General features: G+C 47.6%; 1 protein-coding gene across 1 annotated transcript in view; it reads right to left on the bottom strand.

Annotated features, from left to right (window-relative positions):
• Window positions 1-23,375, bottom strand: part of LOC8040344 (retinal-specific phospholipid-transporting ATPase ABCA4) — a 223,262-nt gene that overhangs the window by 103,279 nt on the left and 96,608 nt on the right. Inside the window, exon 10 of the mRNA XM_029977824.3 lies at window positions 20,170-20,383. Coding sequence (XP_029833684.3) covers window positions 20,170-20,383 — 214 coding nt within the window. The remainder of the gene's footprint in view (window positions 1-20,169; window positions 20,384-23,375) is intronic.

Here is a 23,375-nt window from a genome sequence, read left to right as displayed (position 1 = left end):
ACATCAACCAGGAGCTCTCTGCTAACCGCTTCAACTTACCGCAGAGCTGCTTTTGTGTGAATTTCAGTGACGCGTTAATCTGTTTATAATCATGTAGATGGAGAATAGCGACGTCTGGGGACACACAAAAGAGAGTCCCGTTGAGTGGGGAGTTTCTCCCTCCGCTTTTCTCTTGTTCTGGCCATAGAGCTGTCGGGATGACGCGAGACTAATATCGTCACTATCTGTCAAGGTTCCTAGACGGGCATTACAAACGAAGCCTCACCGACATCAACCAGGAGCTCTCTGCTAATCGCTTCAACTAACCGCAGAGCTGCTTTTGTGTGAATTTCAGTGACGCGTTAATCTGTTTATAATCTTGTAGATGGAGAATAGCGACGTCTGGGGACACACAAAAGAGAGTCCCGTTGAGTGGGGAGTTTCTCCCTCCGCATTTCTCTTGTTCTGGCCAAAGAGCTGTCGGGATGACGCGAGACTAATATCGTCACTACCTGTCAAGGGTCCTAGACGGGCATTACAAACGAAGCTTCACCGACATCAACCAGGAGCTCTCTGCTAATCGCTTCAACTAACCGCAGAGCTGCATTTGTGTGAATTTCAGTGACGCGTTAATCTGTTTATAATCTTGTAGATGGAGAATAGCGACGTCTGGGGACACACAAAAGAGAGTCCCGTTGAGTGGGGAGTCTCTCCCTCCGCTTTTTTCTTGTTCTGGCCATAGAGCTGTCGGGATGACGCGAGACTAATATCGTCACTACCTGTCAAGGTTCCTAGACGGGCATTACAAACGAAGCTTCAGCGACATCAACCAGGAGCTCTCTGCTAATCGCTTCAACTAACCGCAGAGCTGCTTTTGTGTGAATTTCAGTGACGCGTTAATCTGATTATAATCTAGTAGATGGAGAATAGCGGCGTCTGGGGACACACAAAAGAGAGTCCCGTTGAGTGGGGAGTTTCTCCCTCCGCTTTTCTCTTGTTCCGGCCATAGAGCTGTCGGGATGACGCGAGACTAATATCCTCACTACCTGTCAAGGTTCCTAGACGGGCATTACAAACGAAGCTTCAGCGACATCAACCAGGAGCTCTCTGCTAATCGCTTCAACTAACCGCAGAGCTGCTTTTGTGTGAATTTCAGTGACACGTTAATCTGTTTATATTCTTGAAGATGGAGAATAGCGGCGTCTGGGGACACACAAAAGAGAGTCCCGTTGAGTGGGGAGTTTCTCCCTCCGCTTTTCTCTTGTTCTGGCCATGGAGCTGTCGGGATGACGCGAGACTAATATCGTCACTACCTCTCAAGGTTCCTAGACGGGCATTACAAACGAAGCTTCAGCGACATCAACCAGGAGCTCTCTGCTAATCGCTTCAACTAACCGCAGAGCTGCTTTTGTGTGAATTTCAGTGACGCGTTAATCTGTTTATAATCTTGTAGATGGAGAATAGCGGCGTCTGGGGACACACAAAAGAGAGTCCCGTTGAGTGGGGAGTTTCTCCCTCCGCTTTTCTCTTGTTCCGGCCATAGAGCTGTCGGGATGACGCGAGACTAATATCGTCACTACCTGTCAAGGTTCCTAGACGGGCATTACAAACGAAGCTTCAGCGAAATCAACCAGGAGCTCTCTGCTAATCGCTTCAACTAACCGCAGAGCTGCTTTTGTGTGAATTTCAGTGACGCGTTAATCTGTTTATAATCTTGAAGATGGAGAATAGCGGCGTCTGGGGACACACAAAAGAGAGTCCCGTTGAGTGGGGAGTTTCTCCCTCCGCTTTTCTCTTGTTCTGGCCATAGAGCTGTCGGGTTGACGCGAGACTAATATCGTCACTACCTGTCAAGGTTCCTAGACGGGCATTACAAACGAAGCTTCAGCGACATCAACCAGGAGCTCTCTGCTAATCGCTTCAACTAACCGCAGAGCTGCTTTTGTGTGAATTTCAGTGACGCGTTAATCTGTTTATAATCTTGTAGAGGCAGAATAGCGACGTCTGGGGACACACAAAAGAGAGTCCCGTTGAGTGGGGAGTTTCTCCCTCCGCTTTTCTCTTGTTCTGGCCATAGAGCTGTCGGGATGACGCGAGACTAATATCGTCACTACCTGCCAAGGTTCCTAGACGGGCATTACAAACGAAGCTTCAGCGACATCAACCAGGAGCTCTCTGCTAATCGCTTCAACTAACCGCAGAGCTGCTTTTGTGTGAATTTCAGTGACGCGTTAATCTGTTTATAATCTTGTAAATGGAGAATAGCGACGTCTGCGGACACACAAAAGAGAGTCCCGTTGAGTGGGGAGTTTCTTCCTCCGCTTTTCTCTTGTTCTGGCCATAGAGCTGTCGGGATGACGCGAGACTAATATCGTCACTACCTGTCAAGGTTCCTAGACGGGCATTACAAACGAAGCTTCAGCGACATCAACCAGGAGCTCTCTGCTTATCGCTTCAACTAACCGCAGAGCTGCTTTTGTGTGAATTTCAGTGACGCGTTAATCTGTTTATAATCTTGTAGATGGAGAATAGCGGCGTCTGGGGACACACAAAAGAGAGTCCCGTTGAGTGGGGAGTTTCTCCCTCCGCTTTTCTCTTGTTCCGGCCATAGAGCTGTCGGGATGACGCGAGACTAATATCGTCACTACCTGTCAAGGTTCCTAGACGGGCATTACAAACGAAGCTTCACCGACATCAACCAGGAGCTCTCTGCTAATCGCTTCAACTAACCGCAGAGCTGCTTTTGTGTGAATTTCAGTGACGCGTTAATCTGTTTATAATCTTGTAGATGGAGAATAGCGACGTCTGGGGACACACAAAAGAGAGTCCCGTTGAGTGGGGAGTTTCTCCCTCCGCTTTTCTCTTGTTCTGGCCATAGAGCTGTCAGGATGACGCGAGACTAATATCGTCACTACCTGTCAAGTTTCCTACACGGGCATTACAAACGAAGCTTCAGCGACATCAACCAGGAGCTCTCTGCTAATCGCTTCAACTAACCGCAGAAGCTTCAGCGACATCAACCAGGAGCTCTCTGCTAACCGCTTCAACTTACCGCAGAGCTGCTTTTGTGTGAATTTCAGTGACGCGTTAATCTGTTTATAATCATGTAGATGGAGAATAGCGACGTCTGGGGACACACAAAAGAGAGTCCCGTTGAGTGGGGAGTTTCTCCCTCCGCTTTTCTCTTGTTCTGGCCATAGAGCTGTCGGGATGACGCGAGACTAATATCGTCACTATCTGTCAAGGTTCCTAGACGGGCATTACAAACGAAGCCTCACCGACATCAACCAGGAGCTCTCTGCTAATCGCTTCAACTAACCGCAGAGCTGCTTTTGTGTGAATTTCAGTGACGCGTTAATCTGTTTATAATCTTGTAGATGGAGAATAGCGACGTCTGGGGACACACAAAAGAGAGTCCCGTTGAGTGGGGAGTTTCTCCCTCCGCATTTCTCTTGTTCTGGCCAAAGAGCTGTCGGGATGACGCGAGACTAATATCGTCACTACCTGTCAAGGGTCCTAGACGGGCATTACAAACGAAGCTTCACCGACATCAACCAGGAGCTCTCTGCTGATCGCTTCAACTAACCGCAGAGCTGCTTTTGTGTGAATTTCAGTGACGCGTTAATCTGTTTATAATTTTGTACATGGAGAATAGCGACGTCTGGGGACACACAAAAGAGAGTCCCGTTGAGTGGGGAGTTTCACCCTCCGCTTTTTTCTTATTCTGGCCAAAGAGCTGTCGGGATGACGCGAGACTAATATCGTCACTACCTGTCAAGGGTCCTAGACGGGCATTACAAACGAAGCTTCACCGACATCAACCAGGAGCTCTCTGCTAATCGCTTCAACTAACCGCAGAAGCTTCACCGACATCAACCAGGAGCTCTCTGCTAATCGCTTCAACTAACCGCAGAGCTCCTTTTGTGTGAATTTCAGTGACGCGTTAATCTGTTTATAATCTTCTAGATGGAGAATAGCGACGTCTGGGGACACACAAAGGAGAGTCCCGTTGAGTGGGGAGTTTCTCCCTCCGCTTTTCTCTTGATCTGGCCATAGAGCTGTCGGGATGACGCGAGACTAATATCGTCACTACCTGTCAAGGTTCCTAGACGGGCATTACAAACGAAGCTTCACCGACATCAACCAGGAGCTCTCTGCTAATCGCTTCAACTAACCGCAGAGCTGCTTTTGTGTGAATTTCAGTGATGCGTTAATCGGTTTATAATCTTGTAGATGGAGAATAGCGACGTCTGGGGACACACAAAAGAGTGTCCCGTTGAGTGGGGAGTTTCTCCCTCCGCTTTTCTCTTGTTCTGGCCATAGAGCTGTCAGGATGACGCGAGACTAATATCGTCACTACCTGTCAAGGTTCCTAGACGGGCATTACAAACGAAGCTTCCCCGACATCAACCAGGAGCTCTCTGCTAATCACTTCAACTAACCGCAGAGCTGCATTTGTGTGAATTTCAGTGACGCGTTAATCTGTTTATAATCTTGTAGATGGAGAATAGCGACGTCTGGGGACACACAAAAGAGAGTCCCGTTGAGTGGGGAGTTTCTCCCTCCGCTTTTCTCTTGTTCTGGCCATAGAGCTGTCAGGATGACGCGAGACTAATATCGTCAGTACCTGTCAAGGTTCCTAGACGGGCATTACAAACGAAGCTTCACCGACATCAACCAGGAGCTCTCTGCTCATCGCTTCAACTAACCGCAGAGCTGCTTTTGTGTGAATTTCACTGACGCGTTAATCTGTTTATAATCTTGTAGATGGAGAATAGCGACGTCTGGGGACACACAAAAGAGAGTCCCGTTGAGTGGGGAGTTTCTCCTTCCGCTTTTCTCTTGTTCTGGCCATAGAGCTGTCAGGATGACGCGAGACTAATATCGTCACTACCTGTCAAGTTTCCTACACGGGCATTACAAACGAAGCTTCACCGACATCAACCAGGAGCTCTCTGCTAATCGCTTCAACTAACCGCAGAGCTGCTTTTGTGTGAATTTCAGTGACGCGTTAATCTGTTTATAATCTTGTAGATGGAGAATAGCGACGTCTGGGGACACACAAAAGAGAGTCCCGTTGAGTGGGGAGTTTCTCCCTCCGCTTTTCTCTTGTTCTGGCCATAGAGCTGTCAGGATGACGCGAGACTAATATCGTCACTACCTGTCAAGCTTCCTAGACGGGCATTACAAACGAAGCTTCACCGACATCAACCAGGAGCTCTCTGCTAATCGCTTCAACTAACCGCAGAGCTGCTTTTGTGTGAATTTCAGTGACGCGTTAATCTGTTTATAATCTTGTAGATGGAGAATAGCGACGTCTGGGGACACAAAAAAGAGAGTCCCGTTGAGTGGGGAGTTTCTCCCTCCACTTTTCTCTTGTTTTGGCCATAGAGCTGTCAGGATGACGCGAGACTAATATCGTCACTACCTGTCAAGTTTCCTACACGGGCATTACAAACGAAGCTTCAGCGACATCAACCAGGAGCTCTCTGCTAATCGCTTCAACTAACCGCAGAGCTGCTTTTGTGTGAATTTCAGTGACGCGTCAATCTGTTTATAATCTTGTAGATGGAGAATAGCGACGTCTGGGGACACACAAAAGAGAGTCCCGTTGAGTGGGGAGTTTCTCCCTCCGCTTTTCTCTCGATCTGGCCATAGAGCTGTCGGGATGACGCGAGACTAATATCGTCACTACCTGTCAAGGTTCCTAGACGGGCATTACAAACGAAGCTTCACCGACATCAACCAGGAGCTCTCTGCTAATCGATTCAACTAACCGCCGAGCTGCTTTTGTGTGAATTTCAGTGACGCGTTAATCTGTTTATAATCTTCTAGATGGAGAATAGCGACGTCTGGGGACACACAAAAGAGAGTCCCGTTGAGTGGGGAGTTTCTCCCTCCGCTTTTCTCTTGATCTGGCCATAGAGCTGTCAGGATGACGCGAGACTAATATCGTCACTACCTGTCAAGGTTCCTAGACGGGCATTACAAACGAAGCTTCACCGACATCAACCAGGAGCTCTCTGCTAATCGCTTCAACTAATCGCAGAGCTGCATTTGTGTGAATTTCAGTGACGCGTTAATCTGTTTATAATCTTGTAGATGGAGAATAGCGACGTCTGGGGACACACAAAAGAGAGTCCCGTTGAGTGGGGAGTCTCTCCCTCCGCTTTTTTCTTGTTCTGGCCATAGAGCTGTCGGGATGACGCGAGACTAATATCGTCACTACCTGTCAAGGTTCCTAGACGGGCATTACAAACGAAGCTTCAGCGACATCAACCAGGAGCTCTCTGCTAATCGCTTCAACTAACCGCAGAGCTGCTTTTGTGTGAATTTCAGTGACGCGTTAATCTGATTATAATCTAGTAGATGGAGAATAGCGGCGTCTGGGGACACACAAAAGAGAGTCCCGTTGAGTGGGGAGTTTCTCCCTCCGCTTTTCTCTTGTTCCGGCCATAGAGCTGTCGGGATGACGCGAGACTAATATCCTCACTACCTGTCAAGGTTCCTAGACGGGCATTACAAACGAAGCTTCAGCGACATCAACCAGGAGCTCTCTGCTAATCGCTTCAACTAACCGCAGAGCTGCTTTTGTGTGAATTTCAGTGACACGTTAATCTGTTTATATTCTTGAAGATGGAGAATAGCGGCGTCTGGGGACACACTAAAGAGAGTCCCGTTGAGTGGGGAGTTTCTCCCTCCGCTTTTCTCTTGTTCTGGCCATAGAGCTGTCGGGTTGACGCGAGACTAATATCGTCACTACCTGTCAAGGTTCCTATACGGGCATTACAAACGAAGCTTCAGCGACATCAACCAGGAGCTCTCTGCTAATCGCTTCAACTAACCGCAGAGCTGCTTTTGTGTGAATTTCAGTGACGCGTTAATCTGTTTATAATCTTGTAGAGGCAGAATAGCGACGTCTGGGGACACACAAAAGAGAGTCCCGTTGAGTGGGGAGTTTCTCCCTCCGCTTTTCTCTTGTTCTGGCCATAGAGCTGTCGGGATGACGCGAGACTAATATCGTCACTACCTGCCAAGGTTCCTAGACGGGCATTACAAACGAAGCTTCAGCGACATCAACCAGGAGCTCTCTGCTAATCGCTTCAACTAACCGCAGAGCTGCTTTTGTGTGAATTTCAGTGACGCGTTAATCTGTTTATAATCTGTAGATGGAGAATAGCGACGTCTGCGGACACACAAAAGAGAGTCCCGTTGAGTGGGGAGTTTCTTCCTCCGCTTTTCTCTTGTTCTGGCCATAGAGCTGTCGGGATGACGCGAGACTAATATCGTCACTACCTGTCAAGGTTCCTAGACGGGCATTACAAACGAAGCTTCAGCGACATCAACCAGGAGCTCTCTGCTTATCGCTTCAACTAACCGCAGAGCTGCTTTTGTGTGAATTTCAGTGACGCGTTAATCTGTTTATAATCTTGTAGATGGAGAATAGCGGCGTCTGGGGACACACAAAAGAGAGTCCCGTTGAGTGGGGAGTTTCTCCCTCCGCTTTTCTCTTGTTCCGGCCATAGAGCTGTCGGGATGACGCGAGACTAATATCGTCACTACCTGTCAAGGTTCCTAGACGGGCATTACAAACGAAGCTTCACCGACATCAACCAGGAGCTCTCTGCTAATCGCTTCAACTAACCGCAGAGCTGCTTTTGTGTGAATTTCAGTGACGCGTTAATCTGTTTATAATCTTGTAGATGGAGAATAGCGACGTCTGGGGACACACAAAAGAGAGTCCCGTTGAGTGGGGAGTTTCTCCCTCCGCTTTTCTCTTGTTCTGGCCATAGAGCTGTCAGGATGACGCGAGACTAATATCGTCACTACCTGTCAAGTTTCCTACACGGGCATTACAAACGAAGCTTCACCGACATCAACCAGGAGCTCTCTGCTAATCGCTTCAACTAACCGCAGAGCTGCTTTTGTGTGAATTTCAGTGACGCGTTAATCTGTTTATAATCTTGTAGATGGAGAATAGCGACGTCTGGGGACACACAAAATAGAGTCCCGTTGAGTGGGGAGTTTCTCCCTCCGCTTTTCTCTTGTTCTGGCCATAGAGCTGTCAGGATGACGCGAGACTAATATCGTCACTACCTGTCAAGCTTCCTAGACGGGCATTACAAACGAAGTTTCACCGACATCAACCAGGAGCTATCTGCTAATCGCTTCAACTAACCGCAGAGCTGCTTTTGTGTGAATTTCAGTGACGCGTTAATCTGTTTATAATCTTGTAGATGGAGAATAGCGACGTCTGGGGACACAAAAAAGAGAGTCCCGTTGAGTGGGGAGTTTCTCTCTCCACTTTTCTCTTGTTCTGGCCATAGAGCTGTCAGGATGACGCGAGACTAATATCGTCACTACCTGTCAAGTTTCCTACACGGGCATTACAAACGAAGCTTCAGCGACATCAACCAGGAGCTCTCTGCTAATCGCTTCAACTAACCGCAGAGCTGCTTTTGTGTGAATTTCAGTGACGCGTCAATCTGTTTATAATCTTGTAGATGGAGAATAGCGACGTCTGGGGACACACAAAAGAGAGTCCCGTTGAGTGGGGAGTTTCTCCCTCCGCTTTTCTCTTGATCTGGCCATAGAGCTGTCGGGATGACGCGAGACTAATATCGTCACTACCTGTCAAGGTTCCTAGACGGGCATTACAAACGAAGCTTCACCGACATCAACCAGGAGCTCTCTGCTAATCGCTTCAACTAACCGCCGAGCTGCTTTTGTGTGAATTTCAGTGACGCGTTAATCTGTTTATAATCTTCTAGATGGAGAATAGCGACGTCTGGGGACACACAAAAGAGAGTCCCGTTGAGTGGGGAGTTTCTCCCTCCGCTTTTCTCTTGATCTGGCCATAGAGCTGTCAGGATGACGCGAGACTAATATCGTCACTACCTGTCAAGGTTCCTAGACGGGCATTACAAACGAAGCTTCGCCGACATCAACCAGGAGCTCTCTGCAAATCGCTTCAACTAACCGCAGAGCTGCATTTGTGTGAATTTCAGTGACGCGTTAATCTGTTTATAATCTTGTAGATGGAGAATAGCGACGTCTGGGGACACACAAAAGAGAGTCCCGTTGAGTGGGGAGTCTCTCCCTCCGCTTTTTTCTTGTTCTGGCCATAGAGCTGTCGGGATGACGCGAGACTAATATCGTCACTACCTGTCAAGGTTCCTTGACGGGCTTTACAAACGAAGCTTCAGCGACATCAACCAGGAGCTCTCTGCTAATCGCTTCAACTAACCGCAGAGCTGCTTTTGTGTGAATTTCAGTGACGCGTTAATCTGTTTATAATCTTGTAGATGGAGAATAGCGACGTCTGCGGACACACAAAAGAGAGTCCCGTTGAGTGGGGAGTTTCTCCCTCCGCTTTTCTCTTTCTGGCCATAGAGCTGTCGGGATGACGCGAGACTAATATCGTCACTACCTGTCAAGGTTCTTAGACGGGCATTACAAACGAAGCTTCAGCAACATCAACCAGGAGCTCTCTGCTAATCGCTTCAACTAACCGCAGAGCTGCTTTTGTGTGAATTTCAGTGACGCGTTAATCTGTTTATAATCTTGTAGATGGAGAATAGCGACGTCTGGGGACACACAAAAGAGAGTCCCGTTGAGTGGGGAGTGTCTCCCTCCGCCTTTCTCTTGTTCTGGCCATAGAGCTGTCGGGATGACGCGAGACTAATATCGTCACTACCTGTCAAGGTTCCTAGACGGGCATTACAAACGAAGCTTCAGCGACATCAACCAGGAGCTCTCTGCTAATCGCTTCAACTAACCGCAGAGCTGCTTTTGTGTGAATTTCAGTGACGCGTTAATCTGTTTATAATATTGTAGATGGAGAATAGCGACGTCTGCGGACACACAAAAGAGAGTCCCGTTGAGTGGGGAGTTTCTTCCTCCGCTTTTCTCTTTTTCTGGCCATAGAGCTGTCGGGATGACGCGAGACTAATATCGTCACTACCTGTCAAGGTTCCTAGACGGGCATTACAAACGAAGCTTCAGCGACATCAACCAGGAGCTCTCTGCTAATCGCTTCAACTAACCGCAGAGCTGCTTTTGTGTGAATTTCAGTGACGCGTTAATCTGATTATAATCTAGTAGATGGAGAATAGCGGCGTCTGGGGACACACAAAAGAGAGTCCCGTTGAGTGGGGAGTTTCCCCCTCCGCTTTTCTCTTGTTCCGGCCATAGAGCTGTCGGGATGACGCGAGACTAATATCCTCACTACCTGTCAAGGTTCCTAGACGGGCATTACAAACGAAGCTTCAGCGACATCAACCAGGAGCTCTCTGCTAATCGCTTCAACTAACCGCAGAGCTGCTTTTGTGTGAATTTCAGTGACACGTTAATCTGTTTATATTCTTGTAGATGGAGAATAGCGGCGTCTGGGGACACACAAAAGAGAGTCCCGTTGAGTGGGGAGTTTCTCCCTCCGCTTTTCTCTTGTTCTGGCCATAGAGCTGTCGGGATGACGCGAGACTAATATCGTCACTACCTCTCAAGGTTCCTAGACGGGCATTACAAACGAAGCTTCAGCGACATCAACCAGGAGCTCTCTGCTAATCGCTTCAACTAACCGCAGAGCTGCTTTTGTGTGAATTTCAGTGACGCGTTAATCTGTTTATAATCTTGTAGATGGAGAATAGCGGCGTCTGGGGACACACAAAAGAGAGTCCCGTTGAGTGGGGAGTTTCTCCCTCCGCTTTTCTCTTGTTCCGGCCATAGAGCTGTCGGGATGACGCGAGACTAATATCGTCACTACCTGTCAAGGTTCCTAGACGGGCATTACAAACGAAGCTTCAGCGACATCAACCAGGAGCTCTCTGCTAATCGCTTCAACTAACCGCAGAGCTGCTTTTGTGTGAATTTCAGTGACGCGTTAATCTGTTTATAATCTTGAAGATGGAGAATAGCGGCGTCTGGGGACACACAAAAGAGAGTCCCGTTGAGTGGGGAGTTTCTCCCTCCGCTTTTCTCTTGTTCTGGCCATAGAGCTGTCGGGTTGACGCGAGACTAATATCGTCACTACCTGTCAAGGTTCCTAGACGGGCATTACAAACGAAGCTTCAGCGACATCAACCAGGAGCTCTCTGCTAATCGCTTCAACTAACCGCAGAGCTGCTTTTGTGTGAATTTCAGTGACGCGTTAATCTGTTTATAATCTTGTAGAGGCAGAATAGCGACGTCTGGGGACACACAAAAGAGAGTCCCGTTGAGTGGGGAGTTTCTCCCTCCGCTTTTCTCTTGTTCTGGCCATAGAGCTGTCGGGATGACGCGAGACTAATATCGTCACTACCTGCCAAGGTTCCTAGACGGGCATTACAAACGAAGCTTCAGCGACATCAACCAGGAGCTCTCTGCTAATCGCTTCAACTAACCGCAGAGCTGCTTTTGTGTGAATTTCAGTGACGCGTTAATCTGTTTATAATCTTGTAGATGGAGAATAGCGACGTCTGCGGACACACAAAAGAGAGTCCCGTTGAGTGGGGAGTTTCTTCCTCCGCTTTTCTCTTGTTCTGGCCATAGAGCTGTCGGGATGACGCGAGACTAATATCGTCACTACCTGTCAAGGTTCCTAGACGGGCATTACAAACGAAGCTTCAGCGACATCAACCAGGAGCTCTCTGCTTATCGCTTCAACTAACCGCAGAGCTGCTTTTGTGTGAATTTCAGTGACGCGTTAATCTGTTTATAATCTTGTAGATGGAGAATAGCGGCGTCTGGGGACACACAAAAGAGAGTCCCGTTGAGTGGGGAGTTTCTCCCTCCGCTTTTCTCTTGTTCCGGCCATAGAGCTGTCGGGATGACGCGAGACTAATATCGTCACTACCTGTCAAGGTTCCTAGACGGGCATTACAAACGAAGCTTCAGCGACATCAACCAGGAGCTCCCTGCTAATCGCTTCAACTAACCGCAGAGCTGCTTTTGTGTGAATTTCAGTGACGCGTTAATCTGTTTATAATCTTGTAGATGGAGAATAGCGGCGTCTGGGGACACACAAAAGAGAGTCCCGTTGAGTGGGGAGTTTCTCCCTCCGCTTTTCTCTTGTTCTGGCCATAGAGCTGTCGGGATGACGCGAGACTAATATCGTCACTACCTCTCAAGGTTCCTAAACGGGCATTACAAACGAAGCTTCAGCGACATCAACCAGGAGCTCTCTGCTAATCGCTTCAACTAACCGCAGAGCTGCTTTTGTGTGAATTTCAGTGACGCGTTAATCTGTTTATAATCTTGTAGATGGAGAATAGCGGCGTCTGGGGACACACAAAAGAGAGTCCCGTTGAGTGGGGAGTTTCTCCCTCCGCTTTTCTCTTGTTCTGGCCATAGAGCTGTCGGGATGACGCGAGACTAATATCGTCACTACCTGTCAAGGTTCCTAGACGGGCATTACAAACGAAGCTTCAGCGACATCAACCAGGAGCTCTCTGCTAACCGCTTCAACTAACCGCAGAGCTGCTTTTGTGTGAATTTCAGTGACGCGTTAATCTGATTATAATCTTGTACATGGAGAATAGCGGCGTCTGGGGACACACAAAAGAGAGTCCCGTTGAGTGGGGAGTTTCTCCCTCCGCTTTTCTCTTGTTCCGGCCATAGAGCTGTCGGGATGACGCGAGACTAATATCGTCACTACCTGTCAAGGTTCCTAGACGGGCATTACAAACGAAGCTTCAGCGACATCAACCAGGAGCTCTCTGCTAATCGCTTCAACTAACCGCAGAGCTGCTTTTGTGTGAATTTCAGTGACGCGTTAATCTGTTTATAATCTTGTAGATGGAGAATAGCGGCGTCTGGGGACACACAAAAGAGAGTCCCGTTGAGTGGGGAGTTTCTCCCTCCGCTTTTCTCTTGTTCTGGCCATAGAGCTGTCGGGATGACGCGAGACTAATATCTTCACTACCTCTCAAGGTTCCTAGACGGGCATTACAAACGAAGCTTCAGCGACATCAACCAGGAGCTCTCTGCTAATCGCTTCAACTAACCGCAGAGCTGCTTTTGTGTGAATTTCAGTGACGCGTTAATCTGTTTATAATCTTGTAGATGGAGAATAGCGGCGTCTGGGGAGACACAAAAGAGAGTCCCGTTGAGTGGGGAGTTTCTCCCTCCTCTTTTCTCTTGTTCCGGCCATAGAGCTGTCGGGATGACGCGAGACTAATATCGTCACTACCTGTCAAGGTTCCTAGACGGGCATTACAAACGAAGCTTCAGCGACATCAACCAGGAGCTCTCTGCTAATCGCTTCAACTAACCGCAGAGCTGCTTTTGTGTGAATTTCAGTGACGCGTTAATCTGTTTATAATCTTGTAGAGGGAGAATAGCGACGTCTGGGGACACACAAAAGAGAGTCCCGTTGAGTGGGGAGTTTCTCCCTCCGCTTTTCTCTTGTTCTGGCCATAGAGCTGTCGGGATGACGCGAGACTAATATCGTCACTACCTGTCAAGGTTCCTAGACGGGCATTACAAACGAAGCTTCAGCGACATCAACCAGGAGCTCTCTGCTAATCGCTTCAACTAACCGCAGAGCTGCTTTTGTGTGAATTTCAGTGACGCGTTAATCTGTTTATAATCTTGTAGATGGAGAATAGCGACGTCTGGGGACACACAAAAGAAAGTCCCGTTGAGTGGGGAGTTTCTCCCTCCGCTTTTCTCTTGTTCTGGCCATAGAGCTGTCGGGATGACGCGAGACTAATATCGTCACTACCTGTCAAGGTTCCTAGACGGGCATTACAAACGAAGCTTCAGCGACATCAACCAGGAGCTCTCTGCTAATCGCTTCAACTAACCGCAGAGCTGCTTTTGTGTGAATTTCAGTGACGCGTTAATCTGTTTATAATCTTGTAGATGGAGAATAGCGACGTCTGCGGACACACAAAGAGAGTCCCGTTGAGTGGGGAGTTTCTCCCTCCGCTTTTCTCTTGTTCTGGCCATAGAGCTGTCGGGATGACGCGAGACTAATATCGTCACTACCTGTCAAGGTTCCTAGACGGGCATTACAAACGAAGCTTCAGCGACATCAACCAGGAGCTCTCTGCTAATCGCTTCAACTAACCGCAGAGCTGCTTTTGTGTGAATTTCAGTGACGCGTTAATCTGTTTATAATCTTGTAGATGGAGAATAGCGACGTCTGGGGACACACAAAAGAGAGTCCCGTTGAGTGGGGAGTTTCTCCCTCCGCTTTTCTCTTGTTCTGGCCATAGAGCTGTCGGGATGACGCGAGACTAATATCGTCACTACCTGTCAAGGTTCCTAGACGGGCGTTACAAACGAAGCTTCAGCGACATCAACCAGGAGCTCTCTGCTAATCGCTTCAACTAACCGCAGAGCTGCTTTTGTGTGAATTTCAGTGACGCGTTAATCTGTTTATAATCTTGTAGATGGAGAATAGCGACGTCTGCGGACACACAAAAGAGAGTCCCGTTGAGTGGGGAGTTTCTTCCTCCGCTTTTCTCTTTTTCTGGCAATAGAGCTGTCGGGATGACGCGAGACTAATATCGTCACTACCTGTCAAGGTTCCTAGACGGGCATTACAAACGAAGCTTCAGCGACATCAACCAGGAGCTCTCTGCTTATCGCTTCAACTAACCGCAGAGCTGCTTTTGTGTGAATTTCAGTGACGCGTTAATCTGTTTATAATCTTGTAGATGGAGAATAGCGGCGTCTGGGGACACACAAAAGAGAGTCCCGTTGAGTGGGGAGTTTCTCCCTCCGCTTTTCTCTTGTTCCGGCCATAGAGCTGTCGGGATGACGCGAGACTAATATCGTCACTACCTGTCAAGGTTCCTAGACGGGCATTACAAACGAAGCTTCAGCGACATCAACCAGGAGCTCTCTGCTAATCGCTTCAACTAACCGCAGAGCTGCTTTTGTGTGAATTTCAGTGACGCGTTAATCTGTTTATAATCTTGTAGATGGAGAATAGCGGCGTCTGGGGACACACAAATGAGAGTCCCGTTAAGTGGGGAGTTTCTCCCTCCGCTTTTCTCTTGTTCTGGCCATAGAGCTGTCGGGATGACGCGAGACTAATATCGTCACTACCTGTCAAGGTTCCTAGACGGGCATTACAAACGAAGCTTCAGCGACATCAACCAGGAGCTCTCTGCTAATCGCTTCAACTAACCGCAGAGCTGCTTTTGTGTGAATTTCAGTGACGCGTTAATCTGTTTATAATCTTGTAGATGGAGAATAGCGGCGTCTGGGGACACACAAAAGAGAGTCCCGTTGAGTGGGGAGTTTCTCCCTCCGCTTTTCTCTTGTTCTGGCCATAGAGCTGTCGGGATGATGCGAGACTAATATCGTCACTACCTGTCAAGGTTCCTAGACGGACATTACAAACGAAGCTTCAGCGACATCAACCAGGAGCTCTCTGCTAACCGCTTCAACTAACCGCAGAGCTGCTTTTGTGTGAATTTCAGTGACGCGTTAATCTGTTTATAATCTTGTAGATGGAGAATAGCGACGTCTGGGGACACACAAAAGAGAGTCCCGTCGAGTGGGGAGTTTCTCCCTCCGCTTTTTTCTTGTTCTGGCCATAGAGCTGTCGGGATGACGCGAGACTAATATCGTCACTACCTGTCAAGGTTCCTAGACGGGCATTACAAACGAAGCTTCACCGACATCAACCAGGAGCTCTTCGCTAATCGGTTCATTCGTTTTCGAATTCCTTTTCCTGACTTTTTAACAAGATATTGGTGTGCCCAATGTGATACTGCCCCTTTGACCACATATAGACCAAAAAATAAGCGCCGAAATTTCGTTGTAAGATCCCTTTAAAAGCCATTTGTTCGTGAAATGCTCATCTGCTATTCGGAATACTGAGGTTTTGCGACAAAAATACACAAGCGTAAGAAGTGAAAGGCAACACCGAAAAAAAAAAGTTTTACCCTTTTTTTTTTTTTTTTTTTTTTTTCTACAGTGAAGTAGATAAAGGTTTGTTTCCCCGGTTTCGAGTCCGCGGACCAATAAATCTCGAAACAACCCTCCGAACAGCTACCGCCATCTAAGCGACGGCGGCAACCAGACAACCGGCCTACCGGTGGTCTGGTTGCCGCCATCGCTCATAGATGGCAACACATAGTGCAGCTCCATTTGTCTTACTTCTCCACAAAAGTGGAAAGACTGGAAGTTCTGGGTGTTTTTGGCGTACAACCTCAGTATGCATCAGAACCAAATAGCCCAATTTGAAGTCTTAACTCCATTTATTTATTTTAAAACGTGCCCCTTTATACCTTATCCTGTGTCACCTGTCACTTTTTGTCACTGTGTTTCTCTCAACGAAGGACCTCCGCATGCATCAAAACCAGCTAACCCAACGTGCACTCCTAGTGGTATTATGAAGTTTTCTAGACAGTGTTTCCCAGTCCGCTACGCTTTCCGCAACAAAAACGCCGTTACTGCACAAGCGCGATACTAGTTTTGTCTAGAGTGTTCCGAATCTCGTAGTGAGCTGCGCAAACGTTGCAGCACGTCGGAAATTATCTAAGGCCCGATTATCCGCCTTATCTCACGATGTACCGCAACCAACACAACGCACCATCGGAACTAATCTATGTCGGGGAGCATATCATCTGACCTTCCTGTTGAGTGGGCCGACCCGCAGAGCGTGAAGTCACGTGGCGTGCAAGGAACGCTTGAAAAACATGGCTGTAATTTTTTCTTCTCGTTTTTTTATGCGGTATATTATGGGGTTAAATGGAGTATAGATGATACAGAGGCTACTGAGCACAAAGGAAATATGCATTATGATCGCCGCAGGTTCTGAATTTGCGGTTTCGGCAATTTACTTCCTCAGACGCGAAGAGTCAATGAACATCTAACAAATGGTGTCCTCCGTAAAAAAAAAAAAAGCGAGGAAGATTTTTTTCGGCATTGTTGTGTTTTTTGAGAACCCAGACATTATTTTTTTAATAATTATTAAGAACCTGTTTTACACGCAGCGTCATCGTTTTCTCATTATTATGCTTATTATTATTTATGGCCAACATGTCTGATTAGCTCCAAACCGCTAAGAAAATCAAAACTATACTTCGCTTCAAATTAAACGGCAACACCGGCTAATTCTAAGTAAGTTGACGTAATGACTGATTAAATATCCCGATGTGGAATTAAAAGTTTCTACGGCATTACTTTAAAAAGAAAGTGTGATATTTTTCGCGCAATCTTTATATAAAGCTCTTCACAAACCGAAACCGCTCCTGCGGCATCACCTACATCTATTACCACGTGGTACATATCGTGACGTCACGCACCGGGTGACTGAGCGCAGCTCGGCGCAAGGGCGAAAGTGTCGTCTGCCACGATCGGCAGTCTGCTACACCCGACGATGTTTGTACTACCGCGGCCGCAGCTTGTGTTTTACAAGACAGAAGAAGGAAAGTTTTCCCAAGGGATTGTTTTCAAAATATTGGTAGAAGGTCAAGTTCAGTGACATATTGAGCATGTGAATATGTCACGACGGTTTCGTAGAAGTATGCCGTGCTCAATGTCGCAAACGGTATCTCTTGCACGCTACCGCGGACGCTGCCTGCAATGACACACGCTCGCAAGGGAGCACCAAGGCCCATTCGCCTTCCGCGATTCACGTGGTCAACGATACTATCGTTGACCAAAATACTATCACGATACAAATGTATCGCGATAGTATTTTGTGGATACTTTTAAGTATCTGTATTTTTGTATTGGGATACATTTAAAAACTTTATATGTATCTCATCAGTGAAATACAATGGACCTTTTGTAGAAATACGCGGTGCGCATGCGCGGAGTATTTGATGCGCCTGGGTTCGAGAGTATCTAGTTCTAAACAAACCGCCATCTTGCTTTTCTCGCCTTTGCGCGCGTTGGAGACCATCGAGAGTCAAGTTTTGATGTTGCGAACAAGGTGAACGCGAGTCATCGTACTGACGACGCCCGTTCTAGATTATGGCGTGCACCGCAATCATGCCGGTGAACTGTGTAGCCTTCGGCTGTCACAACTATTATCGCCCGGGTTGTGGAAGTAGCTTTTTTCGCTTCCCGTGTGCTAAGCTTCATCCTGTTAAGCGGGCAGCCTGGATTCGTGGCGTCAGGGGAGTTGACAAGTTCGACCCCTCAAAGAACTGGAAGCCGAGTCAGCTGTTCAGACTATGTAGCGCCCATTTTATTACAGGTAAGTTGACTTTTAATTTTTGCAAGCGATAGAGCTTTGCGAAGTGCGGCGATGATCACATCTCTTCGATTGCAGGGAAGCTGGCGTTACACAAGGCACACCCGGACTATGTCCCTACACTGTTTACCTACTCGCGTCCGCGGCCGTCAGCCCTCGGTCGGTTTCAACACTGGCCCTCCAGATCATCTCTTTTTCTTCGTCTAACGGCAAAATAAACACTTATAAAAACCTTTTAGCCTAGTATTCAACGGGGTGTGGCAGACCGCAATCTTCTCCTTTTTCTTCGATGGCCAAGGCCTCCAGCACTTCACGCGCGAAAGGGTTCTTGTTCCTATGAACGGCGGTTATGCCGGTGAGCTCGGCATCGCATCCACAGGTCCGGCAATGAGCTGACAAATGTCCTGCTGATGTGCTTCTCACCGAGGCTGCGTGCTCCCTTGCTCTATTATTTATACATCGGCCAGTTTGGCCGATGTATAAATACGAGCAGCGAAAGAAAACTAAGAGGAGCAAAAAGAAAACGAACCGGTAGCACACAAGAAGCCTAACGTGGACGTTGTTTTCTCTACAAATACTCTCCAACGCAGTGCGCCTCAGGTTCGCCCCATAGGTGGCAGCACATATTCGCTAAAAGGTCCATTATAGTGTATCGCTTGCATCGCATTACTTTGCCAGACTTTAGCATATTGTTACATTTCTTGCTGAATTTACGGTAAATTTAGAAAATAAAAGCGACTGCTTGGGGCAAGTTCCTTCGGAATTCATCATATGAACCCGTCCTATAACATAATCTATCTCAGTCACCGACACTAGAAAAATAAAAACTGTGGTTTACAAAAGGTTCAGGGCTAGAATAACAAAATCAGCTCCTTTCACAAAGCGCTCAACGCTTTCCAATTAAGCAGAGCGAACGCTGTAAAGGAATGGAGTGGAGAAAAGGTACGGCGCTGTTGTGCAATCTCCCCACACTATGGGTGACTCGGATAAGAAAACAGTTTGAGATGCGCCCTCACGGCAAAACAGGGTTCATTTCATGCAGACGCCTTTTTATCAAGTATGGCATGCAATCTTTACTGTTCAGTAACTATGTAGTTCACAGGAGGTGGCATGTCTTTTTTTTTAGCGGCATTATTTATAAATTTAGAATTCAGGCTAAGGGGAAGTCCATAAAATGACACAAAAAGAGGAGCACATGCATAAATTAAGCATTGCATTCGCCATGAACTACCTCCCTACGTAGCACAGTTCGTGAGCAAAGGTTTTTTTATAAGTATTTGTCTCTGTATACCGGATTATATTTTCGCCGTTTGCGCATAAGTATCTTAAAGATGTGCATAAGTATCTTGGAGATATACCTTAGCATAAAAGACAAATGTATCACAGTATCTGTATTTTGTGCTTTAAAATGCATATAACTCAGTATTTGCATTTCCGAATACTTTTTCTGCCCAGACCTGGCCCTGAGCGTGACGTGGGTACACAGGTTGGGCTGCATCGACACGGAGGTATTGACTACGCGTGGTTGGCTTCGCCTCGCTCAGCCCACTAGGATTGGCAGATTTTTGTAATTTCGTGCACTTCACGCTTGGTTTACCAGTTTCATTTTCTTTTCGGCAGAATTAGATCAAAATATTTGGTGTGTGGTCTTTTTGGGCGATACGAAAACGAATAGCATAGTTTTTTTAATACGTAAAATCAACCTGAGTTCCCCTTTAAGTCCATATGCTGCTGCGGGGCAATTTTATGAATCAAGCAGCGTCAAAAGCAAAAGTCACTAGGGACTTGTTTTTTGTTTAGGATTAAATCACCGATGGTAGAACACGCACAGTAACATGACAAACACCATGATGGTGGCTGTGCTTTGTAATCAGTTTGATTAGTACCATCAGATCCTAGGATGAGCTGCGTCTGCGCATAAAAGAATCGAATTATACTCTTAAGTTTTAAACTAGCGTGCCGTATAAAAGCACTTGGTTTCACTAGTAGGTGCCGTAAGACCACAAATCTTGGGACGGATACAGAGAGAGGGTGATTCGCCTACGCACCTCAATAACGTCGTCAACGTCGTTTTCTTTGGTGCCCCGGATGACCGCCTGCTGAAGTACCTGCGTCCGGTTCCGCTTCTTGAATTGGGCCCCGATGAAGTAATGGTTGCGGTACAGCTGGTAGTTTTCGCGGGCTTGTGCCTCCAGCCAAGTCTTTGGGTCAATGCCGCCATCAAGATGCTCCACTTTTGCGCCTCCTTCGGACTCCAGCAGTCTTTGACACAAAGCATAAATTATTTTTTCATTATACTTTTACGTGCTCTAGTCACCTATTATTCTGTTAAATTAGCTTGACTGCTAAACCCGGACACTAAATGTAATGTTCGCGTTATAATATGCGTTAAATGATTTACAGTGACTCGTTACTTAAAGTGCGTAGCATTTATAGGGCCAGCCTTAGCGCACTCGTGCCCACGGATGTAGTTTCTATTGTGCGTGCAGCATGGAGCGTGCAGCGCGGAAAGTGAAGTCGCCATTTGCACGCGGCGTGCAGTTGGCGACTACTCTTGGAGCGAGTACTTTCCTCGGTGTGGTCTCGGCAGCAGCAAAGTGGAGCACATGCACTTTGAAGGCTGTAGCTCGCGGGCTTTGTGTATTACCGAAACGTAGCAGGGACGCGGCTGCAAAACGAGAGCGCAGGGCCTAACAGCGACAGGAAACAAGTTGCCGTTACACAGCGGCCAACTTGTCCTTCAAACAGGGCGGCGCTATACATGCCTTGCAAGTGACGTCAGGTTAGAAAAGGGGCGGCGCCCCTTGCCATGTTGGTGGTTGACTGGCACCGCGCGTATGCCCATGGCACGGCGTTGCGCACCGCTCGCGGCCCTCACGAGTACAGAAATGCGTCGCCTTTCCAACAAAGGTACGTAATTCCAAGTTCAAACACCGTGTTCACGCAAATCTACTATGCTGTTGAGGGAGTATGCGCAGAAGTGGCCAGCGTCGGTGCGATCGCGCTATGAGGAAAAAGTGTTGATGTGCGGCGGCAAAGATCCACTTTCGCTGTCAGTTGACGAGACCGTGACCGATACAAGCGCTTATCCCAAAGTAGAAGAGTGCGACGTGAAGGACTATCTTGTCGGCAAGACAAGCTTTATTACGCGGGAGCAGTTCAAGGCACACAAGTCACTGGAATCGCACAATTATTTGACGAGTGGGGTGGTTCAAGAGTGCGACGTGAAGGACTATCTTGTCGGCAAGACAAGCTTTATTACGCGGGAGCAGTTCAAGGCACACAAGTCACTGGAATCGCACAATTATTTGACAAGTGGGTGGGTTCAAGAGCCGCGACTGAAAGTCCTTCCAAACAACGATGTTGTCGTGATTGGCAAGGTAAAAGACTTCCAATCTAACCATAACGAAATTTCATGTTCCGGGTTGTTCGTGAAAGATCTGTCAGGCGTTCACTGTAGGTTGTAGGGTAACTTGGGCATTCCGTAAAACAAGGGGGCGGGGGCAGCGGCGGCGGCGGCGGGACCACAAAGGTGGCTAGTTCTGTGCACGTAAGCAGACGTTCAGATGCGCGAGTAGGTTCGACCGGTACATCGGGAGCCACTCTTTGCACATTAAAACGTCTGCATACAGTATCTATGTTAAAAGGTCGCTAAATGTAGTGAAATCTTCCTCTTTAATATTTTGTAGGTGAACCACTCCCAAAGTACAAGGGAAACAAACTTGCATGCAGCCATGGATACTAGTGAAGCAGGACGGTGAAGTTGTTGTTGCCCATTGCACCTGTATGGCTCGTCTCTGGGAGGCCTGCTCTCACATTGGTGCAATCTTATTCTACCTTCAAGTGGCGGTGAAGCACAGAGACTCGCTAACTTGCACTGACAAAAAGAATGAGTGGCTTCCAGCATACTGCAACAAACTAACATGCGTTCCAATAGCGAAAGTTGACTTCTCATCTGCAGTAGCTAAGAAAAGGCGAATGGATGAGGGAAAGCCATCAAACACTCTAGCACTGCGCGGACAAAGAACGGCCCCATTGAGACCGACCGACGAACAGTGGAACATATTTTTGGACGACGCTCAAGCATCAAATTTAAGGCCAGCCTTTCTTTCGCATGTTGATGGCTATGCAGAGTCCTACGTACCGACAGCTGCAAAGTACAAGTCCGCCCTTCTGTGCACTTTGTTTAAGGACTGCGCAGCACCATCATGGGAAGAAGTCTCCGAGGAATGCGACAAGTTGGCAAGCATCATCAGAGTTGAACGAGAGGTATGATCCGTGGAAATGTGATGATGGCGACGTTTTCCTAATTTTTCTCTTTTTGTGCAGGTTCTTCACCTTATTGAGAAAGAAACCAGAGCCCAGTCTTCATGTAGGAAATTGTTTTCATTTCGTGCCGGTAGGGTGACCGCATCATGCGCGAAAGCGGCCTGCTCCACATCTATCGAAGACCCCTACCAAGCCTGGTGCAGAAGATATGTTATCCTAGTAAACACATCTTCACCACAGTAGCGACAACTTGGGGCATCGACAATGAACCCCAATCAAGGGCACAGTGTGTTGAAGCAATGACTAGTCGGCATTCAAATTTCAAGTGTTGCGATTCAGGCGTGCACATCAGCTTCGATCACCAGTTCCTCGCAGCTACACCTGACGGAGTCGTGAGTTGCGATTGCTGTGGTGCAGGCGTACTCGAGGTGAAGTGCCCGTATAGCCTGCGAGAGTGTACTGTCATAGAGCTCACTTCTTGGAACAGCAGTAGTATCACTTTGCCCGATGGAGATGTCCTTCAACTAAAACGAAAACATGCACATTTTGGCAAATACAAATGCAGATGTTTGTGTGCTAGGTGAAGTATTCAGACTACGTTGTCTAGACGACGAAGGAGATCTTTATTGAAGAAATCTTTCTAGACAATGACTTTTGTGCCACAATGTTGCTGAAAAACACGCACTTCTTGAAGCGCGTGCTGTTGCCAGAGCTGCGATACAGGTATACATCACAACCTGTACAGAAACAGACATACGAGAATGTGGGAGACGAGGACGTCTACTGTCTCTGTGATGGGCCAGAGTATGGCAAGATGGTAATGTGTGATAATCCGCAATGCATACGAAAAAGGTATCACTTTGCATGCATCGGCATGAAGAAAGCACCACAAGGCCAATGACTGTGCAAAGAGTACAAATAAAGAGAAGCACCACGAGGTCAATGGCTGTACAAAGATATAAAATAAAGAAAATTGTGTTCAAAT

The sequence above is a fragment of the Ixodes scapularis genome, unplaced genomic scaffold (assembly GCF_016920785.2).
Source record: "Ixodes scapularis isolate PalLabHiFi unplaced genomic scaffold, ASM1692078v2 PGA_scaffold7__128_contigs__length_106722199, whole genome shotgun sequence".
In the NCBI taxonomy this organism is placed as follows: domain Eukaryota; kingdom Metazoa; phylum Arthropoda; class Arachnida; order Ixodida; family Ixodidae; genus Ixodes; species Ixodes scapularis.
This window is presented reverse-complemented; position numbering and strand designations above follow the sequence as displayed.